General features: G+C 32.6%; 1 protein-coding gene and 1 pseudogene across 4 annotated transcripts; both read right to left on the bottom strand.

Moving 5' to 3' along the window:
- Window positions 1-72: 72 nt before the first annotated feature.
- LOC140058393 (phosphatidate phosphatase LPIN1-like) lies at window positions 73-25,619 on the bottom strand. 4 transcript variants are annotated; one of them, XM_072103973.1, is made up of 16 exons: window positions 25,263-25,619; window positions 18,876-19,080; window positions 14,917-15,009; window positions 13,843-14,630; window positions 13,635-13,749; window positions 12,798-12,830; window positions 11,145-11,359; window positions 10,654-10,853; window positions 9,199-9,470; window positions 8,785-8,849; window positions 8,263-8,368; window positions 7,912-8,060; window positions 7,257-7,496; window positions 5,457-5,565; window positions 5,220-5,323; window positions 73-4,848 (listed from the first exon to the last, which is right to left on the bottom strand). In XM_072103973.1, exons 2-16 carry the CDS (start codon window positions 19,053-19,055, stop codon window positions 4,665-4,667), a joined length of 2,853 nt encoding a protein of 950 aa, XP_071960074.1. In that variant the 5' UTR covers window positions 19,056-19,080; window positions 25,263-25,619; the 3' UTR covers window positions 73-4,664. The 4 variants fall into 4 exon arrangements, with proteins under 4 accessions (XP_071960074.1, XP_071960082.1, XP_071960093.1 ...); XM_072103981.1 differs by lacking the exon at window positions 25,263-25,619 and adding an exon at window positions 23,447-23,729; XM_072103992.1 differs by lacking the exon at window positions 25,263-25,619 and adding an exon at window positions 23,447-23,729 and having other exon boundaries at window positions 18,876-19,077.
- LOC140063716 (5S ribosomal RNA) lies at window positions 16,205-16,322 on the bottom strand (annotated as a pseudogene).
- Window positions 25,620-25,881: the final 262 nt, after the last annotated feature.

Below are 25,881 nucleotides of genomic sequence, written 5' to 3'. Positions count from 1 at the left end.
CAAAATTAATGTTTTTTTTCTCACTAATCTTAGATAACAAAGTCTATTCCATAAGATAAAAATGAACTGGTTTGATAAATAAAGCCGGCCTCAGTTTACACTTAAGCTATTATCTTGACATTAAGTAAAAGATGTCTAATGCCAGCCCTGTAGGCCTACTTACAAAATGAAGTTGCGCGTAGTATCACTAAGCCGATTGAGGATACGACGCGCGGTTATCACCATTATTCGACTAATAAAATCATCGCTTGTTCTCCTGTATTCTGTAGTCAAAGTGTTTTTGTGATTACCTCATAAAGAATTATATTAATATTATACATGCATCCACAAACTAATTAACTTTTTTTATCTATTATTATCTCTATTATAAAGTATAATGTTAATTACCTCCATTGTTTTAATTACAAAAAAAAAAAAAAAACCAAAACACCTGTATCAAATTGTGTGTTATTTTATTGCATGAAATTTCTGCCTCATACAAAAATTATTATGATTATTCAACTTGTCAGTACGTAGGTCTATTGTTTTTTAAAGATTAAAAAAATAATAATCACACACGCATCATATTATTATTTTGTGCAATAACAATTAACAAAATATTAGCAATGGACTACTTTTGACCGATATACACTAATGATAAGGACTATTGAACAAAAAAATGATACTAATTCTTAAGCTCTGTCCATACTATCAAACTTTATGCGACAACAAAATATAATATGCCATGTAAACAGGATGATGTCATATGGACAGGATGATGCCATATGGACAGGATGATGCCATGTGGACAGGATGATGTCATATCACTACCATTTATTTTTAGTCAAACAGTACTGTAGTTTGATAGTGTAGTAATACTAAATAAACTAACAAAGCTGTATTTGTTGCTGAGCTCTGTTTTTCATCAATAAAATGAAGAAATTTGATTTCCATAAACTCTTAAAGAGAATACTAGTACAAGATAACGTTTAAAAAGCACTTTAAAGTACTTTAACTGAATGTAAAACAGAAACTACAAACGTGACAAAATCAATATTTAGAATAATCTTTAAAACAGTTATTGCACTAAATAATTTTGAATTGTATGGAAATCACCAGTCTACATATTGTATTTATCTGGTTAATATCATTGGCACAATCTGTAGTACAGCGTCACATATGCATCACATGTGGGCCAGTATAATGCTAAGGTGAAGGGTTTGGCATGATACAATTGTAACATGTGATAGATATGTGACACCGCATCACAGAATGTGCCTATGAACTGGACAAAATATAGATAAGGTATCGCGAATGAGTTACGGAAATAGATTTGACTAAAGAATTATATTAAAGGGAGGGGTGTTATATAACTTTGAATCGTGTAAAAATAACACATTATTGAATACAACTTTTTCAGAAAAATAGCAAAATATAACAACTAATATACACAATAGAATTATGTTTTAAAAGAATAATTAATTTGAAAATTTATATTGTATTTTTTATTTATGTTTTTTATTTAAATTGACATTAAAAATAATTTACTCATCATTTGGCACACACATTAACTTAGCAAATAACATAACATTAGTAGAATACAGGGACAGTTCATTTATAAATTATTTTCTCCTTAAATCAAATTAATAAACCACAAAAAGCAGTTGTAACCACGTTGACAATATTACTGTTTGTCTGTCACAGACATTTTAACAAATTACTAAAAGAATAAATTAGTAATTAAGGAAAATGAATCAAAATATTCATCATATCAACCAGCGGGCACACCCTAACCGTCTTGTGCAGAGATCAAGGGTTTCTTTACAATCAATTACTCGATCAATCAATTTACCAACCAATTGATCAATAAAATGATCATACCATTATCAGAACGTTAAAGTCCTACTAACATACTCTATATAACATTTTCCTTCACTCTAACTTAAGCTATGTCCATCTTTGAATACCGTAATATAACATATTATAAATGCATACAAAAATAAATTCACCTGCATAATCTTGATTTACAAATATCTATAATAATAAACTTTGATATTTATCTATGACAATATTAACATACTCCTTGTACATGTATTTTAAAAGCACCCATTTATTCTTCCAGTGAATAATATATCTATATTCGGCAATATTACTACTTTAAAATGTATATCGTATATTTCTGTGTAAAAGGGATTTGCTTAAAATGAATTTTTGATAACATAACTGATGTCAAAAACGTACTAACAAGGTGACGTCATGTAAAGCGAGATGACTAATAACTAAATATAACTAACAATGCCTTCATTAAAAACTAAACAAAATTATCAGTGCCATTACAAACTACTAAACAAACGTCAAATAAGGCCTACATCAACAAACTAAAATAAAACTTTAAAAAAACTGAACTATTAAATTCTTTATAAAGTTAAATATTACTACTAAATCCGTTTTGTATGTAAATATTACTAATCTGTATTACATGGAAATATTACTAATCTGTATTACATGTAAATATTACTAATCTGTATTACATGTAAATATTACTAATCTGTATTACATGTAAATATTACTAATCTGTATTACATGTAAATATTACTAATCTGTATTACATGTAAATATTACTAATCTGTATTACATGTAAATATTACTAATCTGTATTACATGTAAATATTACTAATCTGTATTACATGTAAATATTACTAATCTGTATTACATGTAAATATTACTAATCTGTATTACATGTAAATATTACTAATCTGTATTACATGTAAATATTACTAATCTGTATTACATGTAAATATTACTTATCTTTTATAAATAATTGATCAGAAATAACGGTGCATACGGTGGTGGTGGGAGGTAGCAAAAACTTTAAATTGTTACTTTTTCATTTTTTTTATAGCCTATATTTATCTTTTCAGAAGATACAAATAATACTAACTGCAGTATAACTAACATAGCACAATCAATAGTCTGTTAAAAAACTGCCGTTAAAAAGATCTTTAAAGCATTTGTTCCCACTTGGACTCAATGCAACAACGTAGGTGCAACGCAAGTGAGTTGACCAATCACAAGCGACAGTTCGGACAATCCATGTGTTGTGATTGGTCATTGGAAGTGGGACACAAGGTTTAATGGTACAATAAACCATGTAAATATAACCATATAATCCATGCAGTATATCACCGGGAGGTTTAGAATTTGTTCTGTGCCTTTGGCATTTAATCTATACATTACTAAAATGTAGCACACAAAATTGCATATGAGTAAAAGAAGCTAAAACCATCTTGGTGGTAACTTATGATATCTTATACCAATAAAAAAAGGCAATTTTGCTTAAGTAAAAAAATGTAAACCACTATTTATCAAGTTAAAAAAAGTTAGCAGTGCACACTTTTTTGATTGAATTATTTTATGTATTGTATTCAATCCATGGGTTTTGTCTGATTTTCAAAATAAATTAAGGACATTTATTTGCTTTTGCTAACTAAAAAAACAGATTTTGTTAATATACTGTACTAATAATTTACAGTGTATAGAAAATGGTACTTTAAGGGCCATTAGTAAATATAAGAAATAAAAAAAAAGTTTTTGAAAATAATGCAAATATGAGGTGATAATATTATTATTATTAATAATAATAATAATACGATTGTGCCATTTTCCTAAAATGACCCTGTCACTCTGAATAAATTTTAAAACAATTAGCACACACACTTATACATGTTTAGGGTTTACTATACTTCATTTATAAAGTAATAATTGTTCTGGATTCAATGTTTACACATTTTCCTGAGTGTTGGTATTGTTGCAACAAAAATAGTACAAATTTCAAAGGGAGGGAATTCTTCTAATGAATAATTTTAATAATTTAAAATGTTATATGTTAGATGTTCTTTTACATCATTATATAAAATCTACATAATTCTATATTTACACATACAGTAACAGGTATGGATGATGGGCTGAAAATCTTCTATATACATACAGTATTGGGTGTAAGAGACACTGAACCTTTCAATCGTTGGCAGCTAGTAAAACTTTACTAATACTAATCTTGGAAAATGGCAAGATTTAACCAGAGGTTCAACGGAAGTTCTTGATAATATTATTTCAGTACAATCTAGCTGTCAAATTTATTTCATACTAAACATTATTTTGATAAAAAAAAAAATTGATAAGCCTGATGTATTTGACATGTCTAGCCATGTGTCTACCCTTCTTTAGATATATTAGACATCTAGATGTGTCTATCATGACATGTTTAGGCATCTAGAGAAGAACATCTAGATATGGCTACCATGACATGTGTAGACATTTAGATGTGTCTATCATGACATGTTTAGGCATCTAGAGAAGAACATCTAGATATGGCTACCATGACATGTGTAGACATTTAGATGTGTCTATCATGACATGTTTAGGCATCTAGAGAACATCTAGATATGTCTACCACGACATGTGTAGACATCTAGATATGTCTACCACAACATGTGTAGACTTCTAGATATGTCTACCATGAAATGTGTAAAGTCTACCATAAAATGTGTCTATTGTGATATGTTTAGACATCTACAGATCATCTAGATGTGTCTAAAATACTTTTTAACTTCTTAAAAAATTGCTAGTATCTGTGAAACCAAAGCAGAATGACTTCATGAATGTGGTAGATATGGATGGTGCAGCTACTTCTTGACTGTGACGGGTGTAGGTTCTAATCCTGCCAACTCGTCATCTGAAGGTAATTCTGGCATGAGAGGGCGCCAGTAAGTGTATGAACTATAGTCAGAGGATTCTTCAAATGCGACCGACTTGCGTGAATTTAGTGGTGGGAACACATGATCAGCCAAATCTTGTAGTTTGTTGTATCTAACAAGAATAGAAAATATTTTATTTAAATTACTTATTTGGTATACAGCAGCAGAACAAGCTGAATGTTTTTAATAATGTTTTAAAGAATGTTGCCATTTACTGTCTCTATTATTTGATAGCAATATTTCAAAGTCTTCAGAACATGGTATATTAACACATTTTATCTATGTATTAATGAGTTCAAATGCATTACCACGTAATGAATATATCAAAAGGCAAATTGCATACAAAATGACAAGCTGAATGGAGATACAAATACAAGAAGCACTGAAAATATGAAAATAGTGTGGATATCAGTGGCTGGATCCCAATGGAGATTCATCAGTGCAATTGAGAGTACTTGGAGATGAATTCACATGCAAACTTACGAGGATTTAAATGTCTTGGATATTTCTTGCGACACTTGTCCCTTTGGATTGATAGTGAAGATACGAGTAGTGGGGACGCCAACAGCTCTGTAAGACCACACATCCTATGGACAACAATATGCAATTTAAATATGTATAGTTTTATCTGCATTGCTTCCAAAGTTCAAAGATTTCATTCCCAGATGCAAGAGTATTGCAGAATAAAACTCTCCAAAATTTAAATAACAAAATACTTACATTAATTCTGTTGCCAAATCCAGCATAAAATGGATTATTCGGAAACAAGGAGGCAATGTCCTTTAAGCAGCCAATCTTAAATTCCTCAGGCTTTCTGACAATCACCTCTCTACAAGAAGAAAATATTATGCTATCTAATGAAATCAAAAGTTTTTAGGGATCATGTCAAAATTATTCTGGTACTGCAGTAACTACATTCTTTACTGCAATAGCGTATGGTTTTATTTCGTTTAAATGCAGAATGGAAGTTTATGAGGCAGTCTTATTGTATAATGTTAATATAGCCATGGATAAAAGAATTAGAAGGATATGCATCGACGGCAACATCAAACGATTTTACAACGCGCTTGCCTATACTAAAGCACTGCTGCCAATCAAACATTGAACTCCGTGTCTTTAACCGCGGCCCTCTGTAGAACGCTGCGAATCAACTGCTACATTTTTTTAGACCAAAACGTAACCATGTAGAAATCGTATGCGCAGTCTGAATGTTCTATTGACATGTCTGCGTCGATGATTAATTGACAACATAAATGTATTGCTGAACAATTCTGTTTTAGTTTCATAACAATCGGACTACGAAAAGTTCACTTTCTTACGACTGGTAATTTTAAGTAGTCGGTAATATTAATAAAATATGCAATTTTTATATTTGAATTATCATTATTTGCCTGCCATCTTCTGTCATTAAAAATTGCGTTAATCTATAGAATATTAAATTACGCATTTGACCATGTATGTTGTTAGCGTGTCCGGTGTCCACACATAGAACAATCGTGTTTTTAATATATGGCTAAGCAGTGGTTTCTTCATAAATCTCCTTAATTGTCGATGTAATTATATTTAAATTTTAGTGCCTGGTGATTGGCTAGTGGTTATGTCATCCACATCACATCCAATCACCGGGCCTAATTGAATGAAAACAGCGATCCCTGATCCGGGATTGGCTGGCTATGTATAGTTGCGATAAGTTACCTAGCGGTCGTTTTGAAAAGTACACGCATGGCAAACTTAATCACGAACAAACGAAGTACCTATTATTATTCACACAAGAAGTAAGACAACGGTGAGTATATAGATCATGATTACACGTTGTATCTACTACACTTAATATTAGCCTAGGCCTACCTAGGCAGTATCAATGTCGGCAAATCATATGGTTTTCTAGTAAGCCTAGAAGGCCTAGGTCTAGTATCCTTGCTGATTTTGTAATTTTACATGTAGGCTGAGACAAAAAATAGTTATTGTCTCAGATGTAGGGCTACTACAGGTCATAAAATGCTACTTTAATGTCATAAAAACATTAGCGTAGATCAATCGCGGCAGAAACCTATACTAATTACAATTATAGCATCTATAATTCTAAGCCAATAACATATATATAGTATTTTATCTGGTATATTGATGAAGTAAGCCTACACTATAGGGTCTTCACAATAACGTACAATGTTTTCAATAAACATTATACTCAGCAGTGGCGTGATGCATATCCTTCTATTCTTTAATCCATGATATAGCTTACTGTTTTAAACAAAGTAAATACAAACATTACAAACATTAAAATCTAGCTCTCACAACTATTATTTTATAATTAGGCAGTAGTGTTTGTGGGCACCATAATCGGGGTAATCACAGAAGCTTTAACAGCATCAGTTAATCAGGAAGGTTTATGAGCATATGCAGATGTTTATTATGTTCTAATTGGTTTAGTTGCCGAAGCTATCACATTATCAATTAAACAGTAGGGCATAAGGTTTATGGGGTTACATGGTCAAATTAAAACTAAGCACGAGTACTTACTTATGGAAAGCAGAGATGAGTGAACTGGGATTAAGTAGAAGAGGCCCATCAGGAAGACCTACACTATTCTGATTAACACTTTTCAGGTAGCCCTTTGTGTATCCAGCTTGTCCAATGGCACGCGAAGACAAGAAGAGGAAATCGTAACCATTATCTGCGATGGTACTATAAAGATGGGCGACTCCTGAATGTGTCCAATCACGGCCGAGTACTGGTAGAATCTGTCCTATAACATCCGATCTGTAAAAATTTAGTAATGATACAGTAAATGATTATAGTTGGATTAACAGTATATAATGATTTATTTATCATAGAAACTATGTTAGGAAAGGATATTACTGGCAAAATCAATTTTTGTACTATTTACCAAAAGAAAATTTTACCTCTATCCTAATAGAATAATAAGTTTATATTTAGTTATATCTCAGTATCTTAAAAAATACAATGACATATCAAAATACAAAGGCAGCAATTGACATATTCTTTAAAAAAAAAAAAAATCAGAAATTAAACAATTAAAATATACATCAAGGGTAAAATATATCAATAAAAAAAATTGGTTGCACCAGTTGGAAGAAGAAAATTTGCATCAGAAATGATTTGAACCTGGGACCCCAGGATAGGTAGGCAATTATCCTAACTGCTATTAACTTACTTAGTTATTGTACCATCGATATCAGACACCACAATCTTACTATCATGTTTCCAAAGGTAAATCGTACTTTTGCATAGGCATGTTCCTTGATATCTGGTGGTGACAGAGTAGGTGATCTCATTTGGTCCAGGCCTTAAATTCAAACACGACTAAAATAGAAAAACAAAAGAACGTTACATATTAACCAAAAAATTATAATAGTCCAGCTCCTACACCATACAGTATAAATTCACCAACATTAGTTTAAAATAATATTTTAGGTTATTATTTTAAGGTTGAATTTTTTCATTTTTTGTATGTTTTGTTATATGGATGTACTATTCGAAATAAAGAATTGAATGAATAACTTACTAATTGCTCGTGTGTCAGTCGTATAGACTTCTTGTAATATTCACTGGATGACGAGTGTTGACTGCTTCCTTCCAGATCTTCTTGTACCGGAGACTCAGTCGGTAATCTAACGAAAAGTAAACATAGATTTTATTGCCCACATTATAAAAGTATTGGACATTTTATTGTTAACTGGAAAAGCAGAAGAATCCAATTCAACTATTATCTACTACTACTGCTCAATGCGAGATGAATAAAGAATTTGAATTTGAAGTGTTTTAGAAGCAGATCAAGGGGATGTGGGGAGCGTTGTTGGGGTGGTTGCGTTTAATTTTGTGCTTGGGTCACGCACCACCAACCAACCTTTTGACAGGTAAAATGATGAACTACTTTTTAACAGGGCTGCCGCTTATAGCCAAACATAAAGATGAGCATAGTACGTTAACAATCACAATGCGAGAGTGATATTGTTATTGTAAGAGTGCAAGGTATGTCAGGCATTGGTTTGTGGATAGATGCATAGCTAATAGACATTGTTCTTACTTTTCTTCTGGTTTCTCTTCTGGAATTTTGTCTTCTATTTTGATAGTTTCATCTATATTCTCCAGCTGAAATAAAAGTACATAATTATTTAGAACATAAAAAGATGTTACCTGAAGAAGTATCAAGTAAAAACAATCCATTAATCTAATCATTTCTTTCTTTACATCCAAGTAATTTATTTACTAATGCACTTACCCACCAAATACAGATAAAGGAGATTTTATAAAATAGGGGAGAATATTTGGTACACATGATTTAACTTTAGACCCCCCGCCCACTCCCTACAAAAAAGCAAATACCTAAAATAATGAAAACAATTTATTATGTTGCTATTCTGTCAATAAAAATCTTTTTATGGTATTTTGTGCTTGTAAATGTGTAATGAATTGGAAAAAGATCATGTCAGATACTAACTTTCTTTGTCATTGGTGGTGGCTCTGACCCTCGTCGCCATGAAAACCACGAAGAAAGTCCTCCTTTACCCTTTGTGAGCTGTTCCTTCATCATGCTTTCGATTTTCATCTCTGGTAGAGGGCGTTGGAATGCGAGGTATGATATGAGTAGCGGTCCCGCCGTTGCCCAGGGATAGTACTTGCCCCGTATTCTCACTACAAGGTTTGGGTTTTCAAGTATTGCTGGATTCTTTATGAATTCATCATAGTTTATTATAGATTGTACAAAGTCATCTGAAATGAAAAATAAATTTTTGGTTAATTAGTTTTCTCGCAAGAAACTTGGCTATTTAGATGTACGGTAACTAGCCCAAATGACATTTTGGTAGTCCAAAATATCTAAAAGCTTACAATATATTTCATTTGAGTGACATAACACATTGTGTCCACAATATATTGTGCAAAGAGGATAAATCAGTCACTAGAGGGCTCACTAGCAAAACTGAAACTCAATTTGTTAATGGAAATAAACAGGATAAGAGGACCATTTTGATATGTTCAATGTACAGGTGTAACAGGTTCGTACTACTAGCGTCGTAGCTTTATCGCGTAGTATTTTCAGGAGCTGCAGCACTGGCACAAACACAATAAAATCATCCACAGAGACAGTTCTTGGTTTGGAAAAGTTAAATTCTTTTATTGAAGCTAGTAACCAGTCGGAAGGAGATGAAAACCTTCACTTTGGGCTAGGCACTAGTAAGTGTCATCCATTCCCAGTTGGGTACTATGACAATTTTTAACCGATGGTACATACATTTACCATAACGTTATTTCGTAGTTTACAGAACGATTGTATTGTAACTCGAGTCATACACATGTAATTATCAATTTAAAGTTCGGTTATACAAAAAAAGAAACTATTAAAAATGCAAATCAATTAACAAAATCCCTTGTCCATTTATGAACTGACCCATACTGAAACATTATACACTAAATATTCATGACCATTTTCCCGCCACTTGGATGAGGTGACTCATCTATTTATAGCATGGTCACTTATCATTCCAGCTTTTACTTTAATGGGTCCCACAAGGTTTCTCAGATTCAAGTCAGATTCAGCAGATAAATCATTCAAGTATTTGGGTATAAGCATACCTGTTACCCTGTTACACAGGTATGAATATTACATAACAATCTAAAGTTACTGAAAAAAATATATTTGTTGCTGTAGATACAAATAACATTTAAGAAAAGAGTGAAACAGCCAGAAATAAATTCCAAAGCTTTATACCCTCTTAAGCTCTTCTACTTTATCAAACTAGTTTGATGTGTTCACATATGGTAGTGATTGATGTCATCGTGTCCTTACATGGACATATCACACTTTTTTTGTCAAACTAGTTTGATAGTGTAGACAGAGCTTTAGACTAAAAACCAATTTACTTGATCAACTATGCTTTGTTTCCATGAATCTCACCTTGTGCTATCTCTTCAGACTCATTGGGCCAACCACACAGAGACATATCAACACCATCCATGGGCATCTGGGAATACTCTCTAGCTACTGGTAGACCTTCCACAGAACTAGGTGACTGAGGCAGGGAGTTGCCGAGGTCTGACGACTTATCGTCATCCTTTACCTCTTGTATCGTTCGTATTCTGTTTGAAGGATTTGCACTGTAAGTAGAAAGAGTGATTAAAATTCTAAGGTTAGGTTCACACTAGGACGTTGTTTTTTAACTCATGAACTCATAATTTGTTTGTTTATGTATTGTTTACTCCCCACAAACAAAAGTACAATAATGTATAAGTAAATTTACCCAAACATGTTTAAATTAAGGTGTGGGATGGTGGCCAAAAAAAGTTCAAAATCAAAACATTTTAGGATAATGGTCAGTATTAAAAATAAAGAAGATAATTTCCTAATCTTGTTATTAAGCAGATTATTAAAAAAATTATGCAAATTACTTGAGATAGAGGGCAGCAATCTCTGGGTCAAGTCCTTCCGAGTCCAGGTCGTCTAAGTAGATCCCTTCTTCTATGGTCTTGCTATGCCTTATTTTCTTAGTACTCCTCATGAAGTTCATTATGCTCCACTTTGACCCACGCTTCTCGGAACTGGCGCCACTTGTACTCGGGGTTTCCTCTCCCTTTTCTACGTCCTTTTCATGGTCAGGAATTTGCTAAAAAAATGTATAAATAAGGTTAAAAACATAAAACTTACAGTAATTTTTTTTTTTTATTACAGATGCATTGCCTTAGTATCTATGAAAAAAAATAATACAGTAACATAATTCTTATCATGCTAAAGCTTGGTTTCCACTAGGATTGTGCTACGTAAGCGAGTTGACCAATGACAATTGACAGCTTGGATGAATCATTGCTTGTGATTGGTCAAATTACTTGCGATGACCTTGTGTTGCATCCTAGTAGGGACCAAGCTTGAATTATGTGTATTATATTTTAATCATCTTCCAAATGTATTAATTTTCTTGATATTATTTTTATTCATTCAATTAAGTCATTCAAGTTTTGAAAGCAAGCATATGGATTGAGTAACACCTATTTTTAGTTTATATGATAATGCAGTGCTCATAAAATCAGTTGCCCGAGGTACCATGGTAACCAAAAAATTGGTAGGTGAACCAAATCATAGAACTTGGTTGCCCTGTGGATTCTGCGAGCACTGTGTAATGATGATGGAAATGTTAATGGTTAACATCAACATAGTTGAAAAGTAGAATAGAAGTATTAATCAAAGTCCATTATTCAAGATGTTGACCCAAATTAATAATGAATACAAATGTTGCCATGATCATGGGAGGATCAGGTCTGCACTATTGACTGATGGAACTGATGAATAAAAATATAAATATATCGTACTGAGAAAAATAATAAACACAAAAAATGAACATCCCCCTCTATGTTGTTAATGAACAATATTGAACTTGAACACTCAAAATGAAGGTTGTAAAAAATGTAAATGTAAAAAAACTTATACTCTCTTGCCTATTATTGAATGTTTCAGGAAAGTTAAATTTTGGTTTGACTGGTATTTCCCTCACCCCATTATATAGGTCATAGGTCAAATATTAAGGCCGCTAAAATCATCTACACAAAAGCTACTAAAACTAGTAGTACATGATTACCCACTGAAACAGTTGGTACAGTGTATGAATAATTAATGACTACAAAAATGTATTTTTTTAATGGAATATGATAAACTGTTGTTGATGAATTGTAATGTACCTATTCATGTAGAACATTCAAAGTGTTTTTTAGTATGGCTGTATTTATTTATCACTTCATGCACAAACATTTTTTTAAAATATCGACATTTTGCAAAGTTTGACCTGAGTAGTAAGTATAATAATATATTACAAATAATGTTTATATTTATACTGAGGGTGGGGTGGGTGGGGAACAAACCAATTTGATTTGATGATCATTTTAATGTAAGGCAACTTTGCCTTGTGGAGGAGGGACGGAGAACAAGTACTGGATATGTTTTTCAGAACACTTCCATTCATTCAAAATGAATCCCACAGTATCAACAAAAACATTACTGTATTATATTATTACCATTCAATGAATTTTTTACCCAGATTTTTGTTTTAATACCTCATAAAATTGTTTATCCAGAGATGGTTTCAACTACAGATAAAAATGACAAAACAAAGCAACATATCTCTATAGCTTTAAGCTCTGTCTACACTATCAAACTTTATGTGACAAAAAATGAGATTTGCCCATATATGGACAAGATGATGTCATCACTTGGGCATATCACTACCATATTTGGTTAAATCACACTTTTTTGTCAAACTAGTTTGACAGTGTAGACAGGTTATGTCTGACATTTGTGGAGTCATTGACAATTTAAAAAAATTAATATTATCAAATATTTCTTATTATCATGCATCAGATTCATGATATAAAAAAAATGTTATTGTCTGAAGCAGAGTTGAGAATCTGATCTTAATTTATTACATCACTTTATCAAAGACATACTTCCTCACCCTTTGTCTAAAGTAGTTCATTACTAATTAACTATTAATGTCACAGCCGGGCTTGTCAATATCTTAGCATTACATTAAGGAAGCTGTAATTGTAAACACATCACAAGACTCACATGTATAGCACATGACATAGGAAATCTATACACCCATTATAGGAAACACACCACTCGTTGGGTCAATGGTTCACTCCAATTAAAGAACGTAAATGATGTTGGGGTTTTGGTGTTGTGATGGCCAGTACAGAAGGCACTTATAATTGATGGTTGTTTACACCAATTAAAGGCTAGTTAGTCTAATATACTGTATTCCAAGTCCAAGAAAAGTAGAACATTATGTGAACCCCTTTGGGACCCAAAAACATTTCCCCTTGTTCGTTTAACAGGAAAATGTCCTTTAATAGGAGGGATGTATTTATTTATACAATATCCATTTGACATACCTCAGGTAGTTGACCCCAGTTCCATTCTAGTTTGTCTACTTCCTCCCCCTGCACATCTCTTTGAAGTTCTGCTTCTGTGTCACTCTTTGGACTTGGTGGCCTTGTTTGGTGTGGACTATAAGGAATTTATTTAAAAAATAAATTATAATATATTTATATTTCTCTTTCTTTTTGAAGAAAATAAATTTTGGAATAAGCTAAGCATTACCTGACAATTGGGGTCGCATCATTATCTGAAAAGGGGTGAAATTCCGACCTCAGAGGTTCCTCAAGAAATGCTGACCAATCATCTGACTCTGTATAGCTACTAATTGTGTTTTTTCTCGTAGATGGTGGCGTTTCAATGTCAGAAACATCCTCCATTTGAAAGATCTCATCATCTGAATGCCGTGATACGCTCGATTCTGACGTGCCGGTATTACGACGTTGAAAGCTTTCTAATGCGGCTTTCCGTTCGTTAGCACTTTTTCTTCGTTTCCTGCGAACACGACTTTTCGTGCTTGAATTGTCCGGTACTTTAACTAATGGTGAAATTTTATTTTCAGTTCTCACTTGCGGAATTGGTTCATCTTCTAAACTCGAACCGCTTAATTCATTTTGATGAAGTGCAATCATGGATATTACCCTCGACTCGGTTTTATTCAACCCATCCACTCCCGTGTCCGTTTCAACCGTAATTTGTATCGGTTTTTCAATCTCTTCTTCAGCAACATAAGACATAGGCGCTGGTTCTTTTATACTAGCGGCAAGCCTTTTTAAATGGGTGTCATCGCGGACTGGTGAGTCTGTGATACGCTTTGGTGAACCTTCACTTTTAGGTGATATACTTAAAGTAGTCTGTGATTTGTTTTCGAGTGAACCACCACTCTTTGTAGATATACTGTTGGCTGTACTTAATTTCTTTGTTTGTGTATACATTTTTTTCAATCCCTTTTCCATTAATTCTCCAGTTGACATAGGAATTGGCGATGTTGCCAAGTTGGCAGGAAGAAACTCCTAGAAGCCAAGAAATATATAATAGTTTAAAACGTTATTCTTATTAGAAATTATACAAAAATTATTACACTGCAGTTACTGCAGTAACTACATTTTTTACTGCAATAACCTTTATGATTTTTCATATAGAAGATTACAGTTTATAGATACTGTCAGTGTTTATGATGACTCAAAAATAAAAGAGTACAAAATGATATACTTTAATAATATAATTTAACCAGTTTGTTGAAGGAGTTAACTGTAAACAAATAAAAAATAAATATTATTAGACAGTTTGTAAACGTACCTCACTAGAGGTTTCTTCAACAAAAAATGCTTCTCCATTCTCACCAAGTTTCATTTGTAAATCTACCGGTTCACCATTCACTTCAATATCAACCTATTTAAACAATTAAACATCATTAAAATGAATAAAGCATTGTAAAATTAATAATTTCGTTGCATAGGTTTAAGTTAAATATTTTAATCATAACGTTTCTCGACTTTAAGTACTGTACTGAAAATTATCATAGCTTTGCAAGGTTTTGTCCAAAATCTTAAAATGGAAAATAGTACTGTCTTGTACTTCATCTATAAATAAAATATTTTAAAATGTGTTAAGACATTTACTGTACTATTTAAGAACAACAAGATGGTCAAAAATATATAAATACAAAAAAATACTGATTACACAAAAATCTACAGCATATTGAACATTTACAATTTGTCATAATAGAACAGTGAGAAAGAATCTGTTAAAGTTTGATAATGTTAAGTAAAGTATTGTTTCAACATCACTGGGCAAAAGCCATATGTTGTTGATATGGTTGCGATAACAATCTAGATTGTGTAACTCAGCAGGATCAATCATTAGCATTCATTATTGATTTTGTATGGATTTATTTTGATATGCGTCATATCTTAATGTTGTTGGATGTTGATAAGATAGAATCATTTATGTATGGTGCATCAATGAAACAAATAAAACAAAAATTGACTGTTACTGTAGTACATGGGGAAAGTGATACTGGTGGTCTTATGTCACAGGGTCATTTAGTGTTTTTATCAGATAGATGTATGCATCTTCTTGTATGCTTTTTAATCTGATTGATGTTTTCATGATCGTTACCATTTCACTTCTTTGAATTCAGAAAATGGTATTGCTGAGCACTTCAAAGAGTCTCCCTTTAAAATTAATCTGACCATGGATACTAACATCAGTATTTTACTACCCAGGGGTTTTTCTTATAAAGAAACTTTGGGGGAAAATAGGGAAGACCAGTTTTTGTATACTGGTATGTCATGGTCTAATTGTCTATACTATACAGGCTATTTATTTATTATCTTATTTTAAATTTTTTATTTTTTATTTTATTTTATTCAATCGAAACCAACAGCGATAATTACCGCCACTAACAGGTTTGATACAAACAAAGCCAGGACTGTTTAAAGCACCTTGATTGGTCCTGATATTGATCAAGGGCTTCTCTCGTCCAGTGCCCACCTTGACCAGAGGTCTGTGGCAGATACTAGATGCAGAGGCTGCCATAAGAGTCAGCAGTGCTGATTTCAAATGCCTAATGGGACCCCAGCTCCGTATACAGCACCCGCTATTCCCAGATGGTCTCCCATCCAAGCTCTAACCAGGCCCAACGTTGCTTAACTTCGGTGATCTGACGAGAACCGGTGTTTCCACGTGGTAAAGCCGTATTAACTAGTTAATAGTGGGCCTCCTATCACAAGCCCCTTCGGGTTTCCTCCTTTTATGTTATGTGTATTGTTTTGAGATTGATAAAAAGAGCTTGATTGATTGCCAGTTGAATTACTGAACCACACAGATTGATAAAAAGAGCTTGATTGATTGCCAGTTGAATTACTGAACCACACAGATTGATAAAAAAAGAAGTCCAAAACCAAAATATCCACAACATTCTTTGTACCTCTGCCTTATCATAAACCCTGCTACAGTATTACAGTATATCCTGGTTCAATGAACATTGTATGAACAATAATATAAACATGACAAAAGTTAAGTAGGAATTGCCTCATATACAGTATACCAGTGGATTGCATAACATACTATATGTATACAAGCACAACCATATCACTCAGTTTATTTGCATTATCATTGAAATATTAATTTTAGAATTTATCATCATATTATTGCATGATAAGAAAGAATAGCAGAAAACAATAAATATTGATTCAATGACCTTTGCACTGAAAGTTCAAATGTATTGTTAAAACTGTAAACTGTTAAAAATAATATGACTAATCTTTAATAATCAATGTCTTATGGATGAGTATATGGACAGAACTTTTCGTTGAGTTGAAATATGGACCTGGTTTATTTAACTCAAGTCTGTCTGGTTTAAATGAACCAGTCCTTTATCCCATTATGTTGGTCTTTTATCTCATTATTAAAGACACCTTCCCTACGTTTTTTAGATCTATTTTAAGATCACAAACTATATTTAATGAAAAAATAATACTATATGGTCCTATTGCGATAACTTTTTTCGTCTTTAAATGGTAAAAAATGTGAAAAATAAGTCGATTCTAATAATTATAGCGGCCCGCTATAAATCCCAAAATGCATTGCGCGCGGATTGATATTTCTGTTTTTCTTCTGTAAATCACCCACTTTTCGATCGATCGTGAGGCCAAAACAAATGGAAACCTCCTAACTTTTCAGCGAAAATACCGGGTTTTCCCCAATTTGTATCAACGGAGTCTGGCAAAAATAGAAAGATAATTAATGGAGCGACTATACAACGTCAGGCTAGGTATATAGCTAGCGTACGATGTTCGTACGTTACCGATGTTTACCAGCTAGGCCTACAAAACTAAGCCTAGCTAGGGTAGGCCTAAAGACCGTCCACGAGAGGTAGTGCATTGTTTCTCACTTTTTATCCTAATTTACCATAAAACGTACATTTAAGACAAGGAATGAACTGGATTAATGTTTTTAAAGTAATATATATGTATTATTTTTACAGAACGTCACAAATTGTAGGGAAGGTGTCTTTAAATGAACCAGTCCTTCTTATCCCTCGTCCTTACCTTGCAATCTTTAAACTTTCTTTTAGATTCAATGCTTCTTCTTTCTTTAATTCTCTACCTTTAAGCATTCGTAACTCTTACAATTTCTCCTCCTTTAAATCTCTTTTGAAAAAACACCTGTTTCTCTCTCTCTGATTTTATTTCTTTTTATCCATCTTTCATTGTAGGCATACTGTATTTTTATATTTATATATATATTTATTTTTTATATCTTAGTTTATTTTGTATTTACTGTTTGTATTGTTTGAGGGTCCCTAATGATCAGCTGATGCTGGATGGACCACCCTCATAAAATATTGTTGAAATAAAAAAAAAAATAAAAAAAATCTGTCAACCCACTTGCCTGTGGAGAAGAGCTGTTAATAGAGAGGTTTCGCAACGAAAACAGATACGTCACGCACACGTATTCGTTTTCGTAAGCCATAAAAAAATCTGTTTCGCATGGCAACGAAATATTGAGGCGCGTCCAAAATATGACTGCGGTAAATTTGAGCAAAGCGCAGGTACGTGTTGCTTGGTGCTTGGCTGCCTAGGCCTAGCGTAACATCAAAGCGAGTGAGGACTTTAAAAACTGCTATTTATTAAAATTGACTTGGCATTTTAGTAAATTACTTTAGTAAATTACTTTCAATAAATCCATAATTATATTATAATCATGAATCATTCCTAATTCAAATGCAAAATGTGCAAATAGATCAAAAACTATACTCGTTTTGTAGTTACGAATATGACTGATGATATTCGTCAACACGAATACGCTTTACGAATATGAAATGGGGATCAGCTCAAAAGTTTCACAAATGTATGACGTATCCGTTTTCGTTATCGTATTCGTAAGGTTGCGAAACCTCCCTATTACTGTATACAGCGTACATGTTTAGTTTGGAATAATTTGCACAAAATTATCATCCTTTGGCAAGATGCCTTATTTTGATTGCCTCGTCCTTTGGATGGGTCGTTGGTCCTTTCTACATAGTGCATGTTAAAGAACATGGTACATTATTCGCATAGAGTAGGGGATTGTCTCTCAGTGTGCTGATCTGGTAGGCATTACAGTGCTGGGTGCTGTGGGTTCCTGGAGGGCCTAATCCAAATTTTCTCAGTTTCCTGTTATTGTTAAGCTTGAGGACAAATATAAATTCCCAAAAAAACTGAAATAAATAGTGGGGCAAAAACACCTTCGATTTGATAACAAAATCTTACCACTTTCTCCTTGCTACGCAACACACCCATCTTGCCGAAGCGGACGTGAAATGGTGAACAGCGGTAGTTTCCATCTTCCTGCTCAACAACGATCACATCGATGGCGCCGGTTAGCGTAGCAGGATTGATCTCATTGTACATATACTTGACGTTGGAGAAGAAGCGACCAACATAGTTCATGACTGCACCAACTTTAAGTGAACTTCTGAAAAATAAAACATTCACACAACATTCATTTTTAATTACATACAGTAAGATTTTTAATTATATGGAAATCTAAGTACCATTCGGGAACATTTTAGCTACTTAAGGGGAACTAACCAAGTACCACACTATAGTACCACCTCATGCATTCAAGAAATAATTTAACCTGTGTACATAGCATAGCAAAAAGCATACAAAACTATCTTAGCAACTTACCGGCTACACCAAATTGTACAGTATAACAAAAATCAAATGCAAAATTATTTGATATGATTAGAAATGATTTTAAACAAAACTTTGAAATGAATTTTTTCCCAGCGAATTTATCAGGTTATTTTATAGCCAAAAACAAAATACAAAACTTGTTTTCTACTCCAAATTCAGATTCATCAGTGAATAAATGACAAAATAAAATTAAAGTATTCCGTGATGTACAGTATGACAAACAACTATGTTCTGACTGAATGAATGTTAGCTAAATGTATACTTACAAAAGTGGAGAAATTTGTGTAATATTCAAATCGGACATCACTCCTTGATGTCATTGTCATGTTAACCAAATTACATGTGGTAAAACAATGTCACTAATATTTACAGTATATCTTTAATTTCAATGAAGTCTGTCATGGCAGTTGTATTGTAAATTCAAAACTTCAAATGTTGCCATTCAGTGTTTTAAAACTTCAATCTAAACTGTTATTTTGTATTGTTCTTCATGAAGGATTACAATACTTGACCTAGAGCCAGGAAATGTGGGCTAAAAAAGATCCTGAATCTGCAACCAAGTGTTGGTTTTGTCTGGCTAGCTGTAGAGTTAACAAATAAACTCTGAAGAATATGGCTAAAAATAACACAGTATAGAGCTCTGTATTCATAGAAGATTTCTTTCCTATTGTTTAACATTGAGTTACATCGCAAACATCACACAGAAAATTAAGCGTGATCCAATAATTGAGGTACATACAGTACTGTACAGAATGTACTGTACAGAATGTACTGTACAGAATGTACTGTACAGAATGTACTGTACAGAATGTACTGTACAGAATGTACTGTACAGAATGTACTGTACAGAATGTACTGTACAGAATGTACTGTACAGAATGTACTGTACAGAATGTACTGTACAGAATGTACTGTACAGAATGTACTGTACAGAATGTACGTATGTTCAGCAGAGAGATCCAATAATTGAGGTACATACAGTACTGTACAGAATGTACGTATGTTCAGCAGAGAGATCCAATAATTGAAGTATAAAAACAAGGTACCACTGTACAGTAGTTCAAATGTAATGTTCAGCAGATCATCAGAGAAGTTGTTTAATATAATAATTTTCACAATTATTGTTGAAAAAGTATATTATTACCCAAAGTGTTTAGCTGAAACCTTCAATCTTGACATCTAAGCCAAATAACCACTGCTGTGTATCTACCCATCCATACAGTAGTATTATAACATTGAGTTATCAAAAATATAGATTTGCTACTAAATGTACAGTACTGTAAACCAGGCCGCTATTCAGAAAATTATGATTCTAAGGTACTTATCGGGTAAGTCACTCTATTGTAACTGGCATTAAAATCCAAAAACAAACTAATAGTAGTATATTTATGACAATCCAAATTTGGCATTTTGCCAGCAATGACCTTAAAGACTTTATTGTATCTATATTAATAAGTAGTGGCCTGATAATTGTCAATAGTAGAATCTGATCATGTGATCGATTAAAAACCAATGAGATTACAGACACTCCTAGTACGAGCCTCCAAATGCATTGTTCGCACTGTGTAAGCACAATACGGCCTTTCAAATACAGTTTCACTTGAGATAATACCTAAAGATTATTCACTGTTTAAATAATAGTCTAACTGTATTTAATTTTATTCAATTTTTTCTAGGAAAACATCATAGAAAGAAAAGCAGTTATTGTATTTGATAACAATAACATTTTTAGATCCTGTCAATATCTGCATTAAATGCCACTATTGTATTTGTGGTACTGTAGTACAGTATGCAATAAAATATCCACTTTAATATTAATTTATTATTAAAACATAAAAAATCTATGAAATCAATACACAACAGAACTGCTGTATGCACACTGTAAGGTTGTCATATAACAGGTAGGTACACGAAAGGTAGATGATAAGATCATACAAATAAGACTAGGTTTCATTTATAAGTACTGTAAGCTGACAGAAAAATCAATAAAAACCTACTGTAAAATAGTTCATGATTTTTATATAGGGCCAGGCCTCAATCCCCTTCAATGAGTTTCTATCAACTAAAGCCTGCTTCCTGACAACAAGATAGAACAGCTGTCATTTATATGACCAGTAGGCCCTATAGTACATGTACAATGATAATATTGTACAGTACTTGGACTTTAGACCCAACGCTTGTGGTACGGTAGGCCACTAAAACCTATGCTCTACTGCAGATGTTTATCAGAAGACAATTTAAATTCAAGAAACTCATTAAAAAATACAATGGGAGGCTAATGTCAGCAGAACCATAGAGATATTATATTATATCTTTATGGCAGAACAGACCAATCTTATGGTAGAACCAACCAAATTGGAACATTCTCAATACTTTCCAGAACCCAGAGTCTACAGTAATCTAATAATACTAAATTACTATAGAATATGACAGTGATACTGGTCTTTTCAATGAAGAGAAATGGTTAATAATAGTGTACTGTACAAAAATAGGTTTGAATCACTTTCTATTGAACAAGTTTCAATTATTATTTCATAACAAATGACGATGATGATGCAATTTTACATACAGAAGGAAATAAAAATAGCAACTTGTGTACAAACAGATTTGTTACTGTAAATACATTCTATCTATTAATAAAGCATGGGATTTACTGGGTCATTCATGCACTACATAATCCATGGGCTTCTAAAATTATAAACTACAACAAACCAGGTATACAGTAAATATTCCTAATTTTTAGGATAATACATCCTTTTTCTACTATACCATAAAAGGCAAACATTTTCAACCAGAACTTCTCTTCAGTGACTAGGACATTGTACAAACTACAATACCATATTTATTGTTGATATATTACTACCTTATTTATACTACTGCCAAAACACAATAATCCTCCAATGTTGTTTAGAATTGTAAAACCATTGTCAATTTTTTGTGTAAAATTGTTCAGTAAAGCGTTTAAACAGGTACAGTGTGGTTTTAAATGAGGCATAGTTGTCATCAAATTTCCAAAACTAGATTTAATAGTATTACACTGTAAAACCTAGTTTGGAACCAAATTTATCCAAAATGTTTTAATGTATAAATATACTAATCTTCTCCTTTAAATATAAGTCTCAGTTCATTAAAATAATATTCTATTTTTATGATCTTCTGTAAATGCACCCCAAAATTAACAATATAATACCTGTATTTTACTACAGATTCTTCTATGATTTGATTTAAAGGGAAGGTGTTTCAACTCACTATTTTTAGCAATTAATACTACAGTAATTAAGCATAGTATTTTATCTAGACAAACATTATTTGGTTAATTAAGTCCAATTAAAAAGGGCATTCGGTCGTAAACAGTTAGGTACAGTAGCTTGCATGGAGTAGTATTACACATTATTTTCAGATCTATCTAACCGTATTTCACCAATAATATTGGAATTTTGCCTAGGGGTAAATAACGATGACATGGGACAGGTTACTGTGTAAGAAGGAAACTATGTCCTGAGGCTTGTAGTACTTTAATGAATTAAAAAGGCTGGCTATTTTTCACGAGTTTTAAATAGTCCTTTCAATGCTGACATTTTTTAGTAAGCAGTGCCACCCCACTATATATGATTAAAGAGAAATAATGTATTGTTTATCCATCCTCAGTTCATTCTCAAGTTTATGTACCCTGCTGTTGTATAACACTATAAATCTTGTTGAGATTTTTACAATGAATTGTAAAGTATTTCAGTATAGTCTTACACAGTACTATTCACTCTAACTAATTGGGCCTTTTAAATAATGCCACTGAATTTCGGTAAAGACGCAATGCATTTTGGAATAGATTTATTTATTTTCTTTTTCTGGCTTCTGCAATAGAAATATGTCTAATGTAATTTATCAAGAGAATTTATTATTTCCAGGCCCCTGGATGTTGTTACCTCAATCACATTGACAAGACTTCAAATAATAAACATTGTTTTATCAATGTTTAAGGTAGAATTTTTACATGAAAACCTATCAGGTGTGTCATACCATCATGAATAGATTGGTATGACCATTTTCTATAGTTAAGTAAGAATAAAAACATACTTAGATACACAGTACATTAAAGTGAAAAAATACAGTCGCACATACAACAAAAGAAATTCACTTACTACTACTAGTGTTATCAAATTTTACAATATGGTCCACTTCTACAGTACATACACAATAATGCTGTAATTTGAATGAAAATCATACATTCTATACTACTCCACAAGTAGCAGCATTCAGCTGGTTGGTAGAAAATTCTATTCAAAAAGCAACAGGCCTAATAGTAATATGGCACAATAAACAATAACACTGCAACGTTGTGAAATTTGATTGCAGAACTGTCACTTATTGCATTCATTTAGTTCACATGACTATTAAATGGATCAAACCATTGTACCAGCGGGGAGTTTAGACCTTTAATTAATTATCAGTAAAATCAGTAAATTAGTTGTACAGTAACTAACAATGATTCTTCTAATCATTAATGATGCCATTCAACATAATGTTTTATTCAATATAATTAAATTTATTTATTTATATTAATATTTATTAATTTTAAAAAAAAATTACTAAACTGAAGCATTATTAATTATTCAAGAGCACTGACTGAAAAAAAATTTTGAATCGTTGCCAAGAATATACGTTGTAAATAAACCTTTGCCAAAGAATTTCTAAACCATCAGGTGACATGAGGTTAATAACAGGTCAAAAATGATTATTGATTACGGCATTCACTCATTAATGACATCATTAGTTATCAACTATGACATCATCAGTTATCAACTATGACATCATCAAATATCAGATGGTATCCATATATAAAGATAACCTACATTTCAAATGTTTAAACATTATTACATCATTGGATACCAATACAAAATATTTAATCAATGTGAGACCACGCAATTTACAGTTACTTCCTCCAATCTCTTGACCATTTGACTGGCACATACACATTAGCTTAAGTAATAAATAAAATATTCAAATATTGAATCCAATTTAGATTTATTAAAGAAAGCTATGTGAAAATTGTAATGTAGCTAGAGATAGCATATGTAGACTTGTTTGTAAAAGGCTATTTTATTAGGAGTCCAACATTTGTTTTAATTTACTGTTCTGTTGATCTGTCAATTTTCGTACGCACCCCTACAAAAATTATGCACTTGTCAATTGTATGACCCACTATACGACCCCCGGGAGAGGTGTGTCATTTGTCCGATGTGCGTCATACTTTTGAATACCATGACGCACCCGTGCGTCAAAAAGGTGACTTACCTTTAGGTGACCATGACGCACCCATTTTGACGAACTGTGACCATGTTGTTTATGATATGGTGGGTGGTAAAGTGACGGACATTGACACACCTTGTTCATTGATGTGACGTACCATCTAGGTTTTTTGACGCACCCCTGCGTCAGTAATTATTTGTAAATAAAGCACCCATGACGCACCTCTCCCGGGGGTCGTATAGTGGGTCATACAATTGACAAGTGCCTTATTGTTGATGACATGTGAGTACCGGTATGTTTGATGACTTTGAAAGAATTTGAATAATTTTAAGGTGTCGATAATGTAGCCTGTAGGTTAGAAGTAAACTGGAGTTCATTTATTATTAATATTAATTAATATTATTAGCCTCCAATAAAAAGGTAATGTACTACTACTACTCTAGTAGTAGTACTACTAGCTACTATAAAGTATATATTGCCTACAGTTTTAGGCCTCTACCTAGTATTATATTATTTCACTTTTTAGGCCTACTACTACCTAAACTGGCTCCTATAGTATTTTTTGGACGGCCACACACCAAGCTAAAATATTTAAAAAACTGAACAGTCTAGCCCCTACCTAGCCTAGTAGCTAGGCCTATTAGGGCCTAGAAAATAGAGGCCTAGGTAGGCCTATTTAATAATGAAAACAAAGTGACATATTATCATTACCTTCATATAATATTGAAGAATGGTGTTTATACTGAGTTTAATAATCAGGAAAACAAGGAACACTTCTGTAGGCCACTCTATGAGCTACGCAAGCTGAATGAAACCATCAACCACTCCATTCAAAACAAATTCGTCGTCAGTCGAACGATGTGTGTGTGTGTACAACACGTGATCACCTGATATAGCGTTTCATATGAACAGCAAATAAAATCAATTCGCTGATAATGATATTATTTTGACCGTGTTTTTCACGTGGTAGAGAGGTGTAAATATATAGTAATTGATTCCTATTAAAATTGTAATCCATGTAAAGCTTTCACAACTACTAGACTATAAATTATAATCACAACGAAACAATTACATCGAACAGCGCCAACCAAATATTCATAAAATTAAAATTACAAACAAAAGTCAGTGGAAATTTCCCGCATCATGTACTTTGTACGTCCAGGAACCGGAAATAAAGTTTCCGGAAATCGAAACGACGACCAATAGAATTATGTATTTCGTAGGTGTGTCGCAATTTGCGTAATACTGTATACTATGGGTTTTTACCATGGAGTAAAGAATTTTACTCCATGGTTTTTACTGATGACGAAACAAGTTTTGAATTTTATTC

Source organism: Antedon mediterranea, chromosome 1 (genome assembly GCF_964355755.1).
Source record: "Antedon mediterranea chromosome 1, ecAntMedi1.1, whole genome shotgun sequence".
NCBI classification, from domain to species: domain Eukaryota; kingdom Metazoa; phylum Echinodermata; class Crinoidea; order Comatulida; family Antedonidae; genus Antedon; species Antedon mediterranea.
Note: the sequence above shows the minus strand (reverse complement) of the source record. Positions and strands in the feature narration are given on the sequence as shown.

Excerpts from the sequence above, each read along its gene's own strand:
- LOC140058393 (XM_072103973.1), bottom strand. The coding sequence starts at position 19,055 with ATGAACTATGTTGGTCGCTTCTTCTCCAACGTCAAGTATATGTACAAT. Across the intron at positions 11,360-12,797 it reads TGGATAAACAATTTTATGAG|CAAATTCCTGACCATGAAAA; the intron begins GTATTAAAACAA and ends ACATTTTTTTAG. Across the intron at positions 5,324-5,456 it reads GATTTGGCAACAGAATTAAT|GATGTGTGGTCTTACAGAGC; the intron begins GTAAGTATTTTG and ends TGTTGTCCATAG.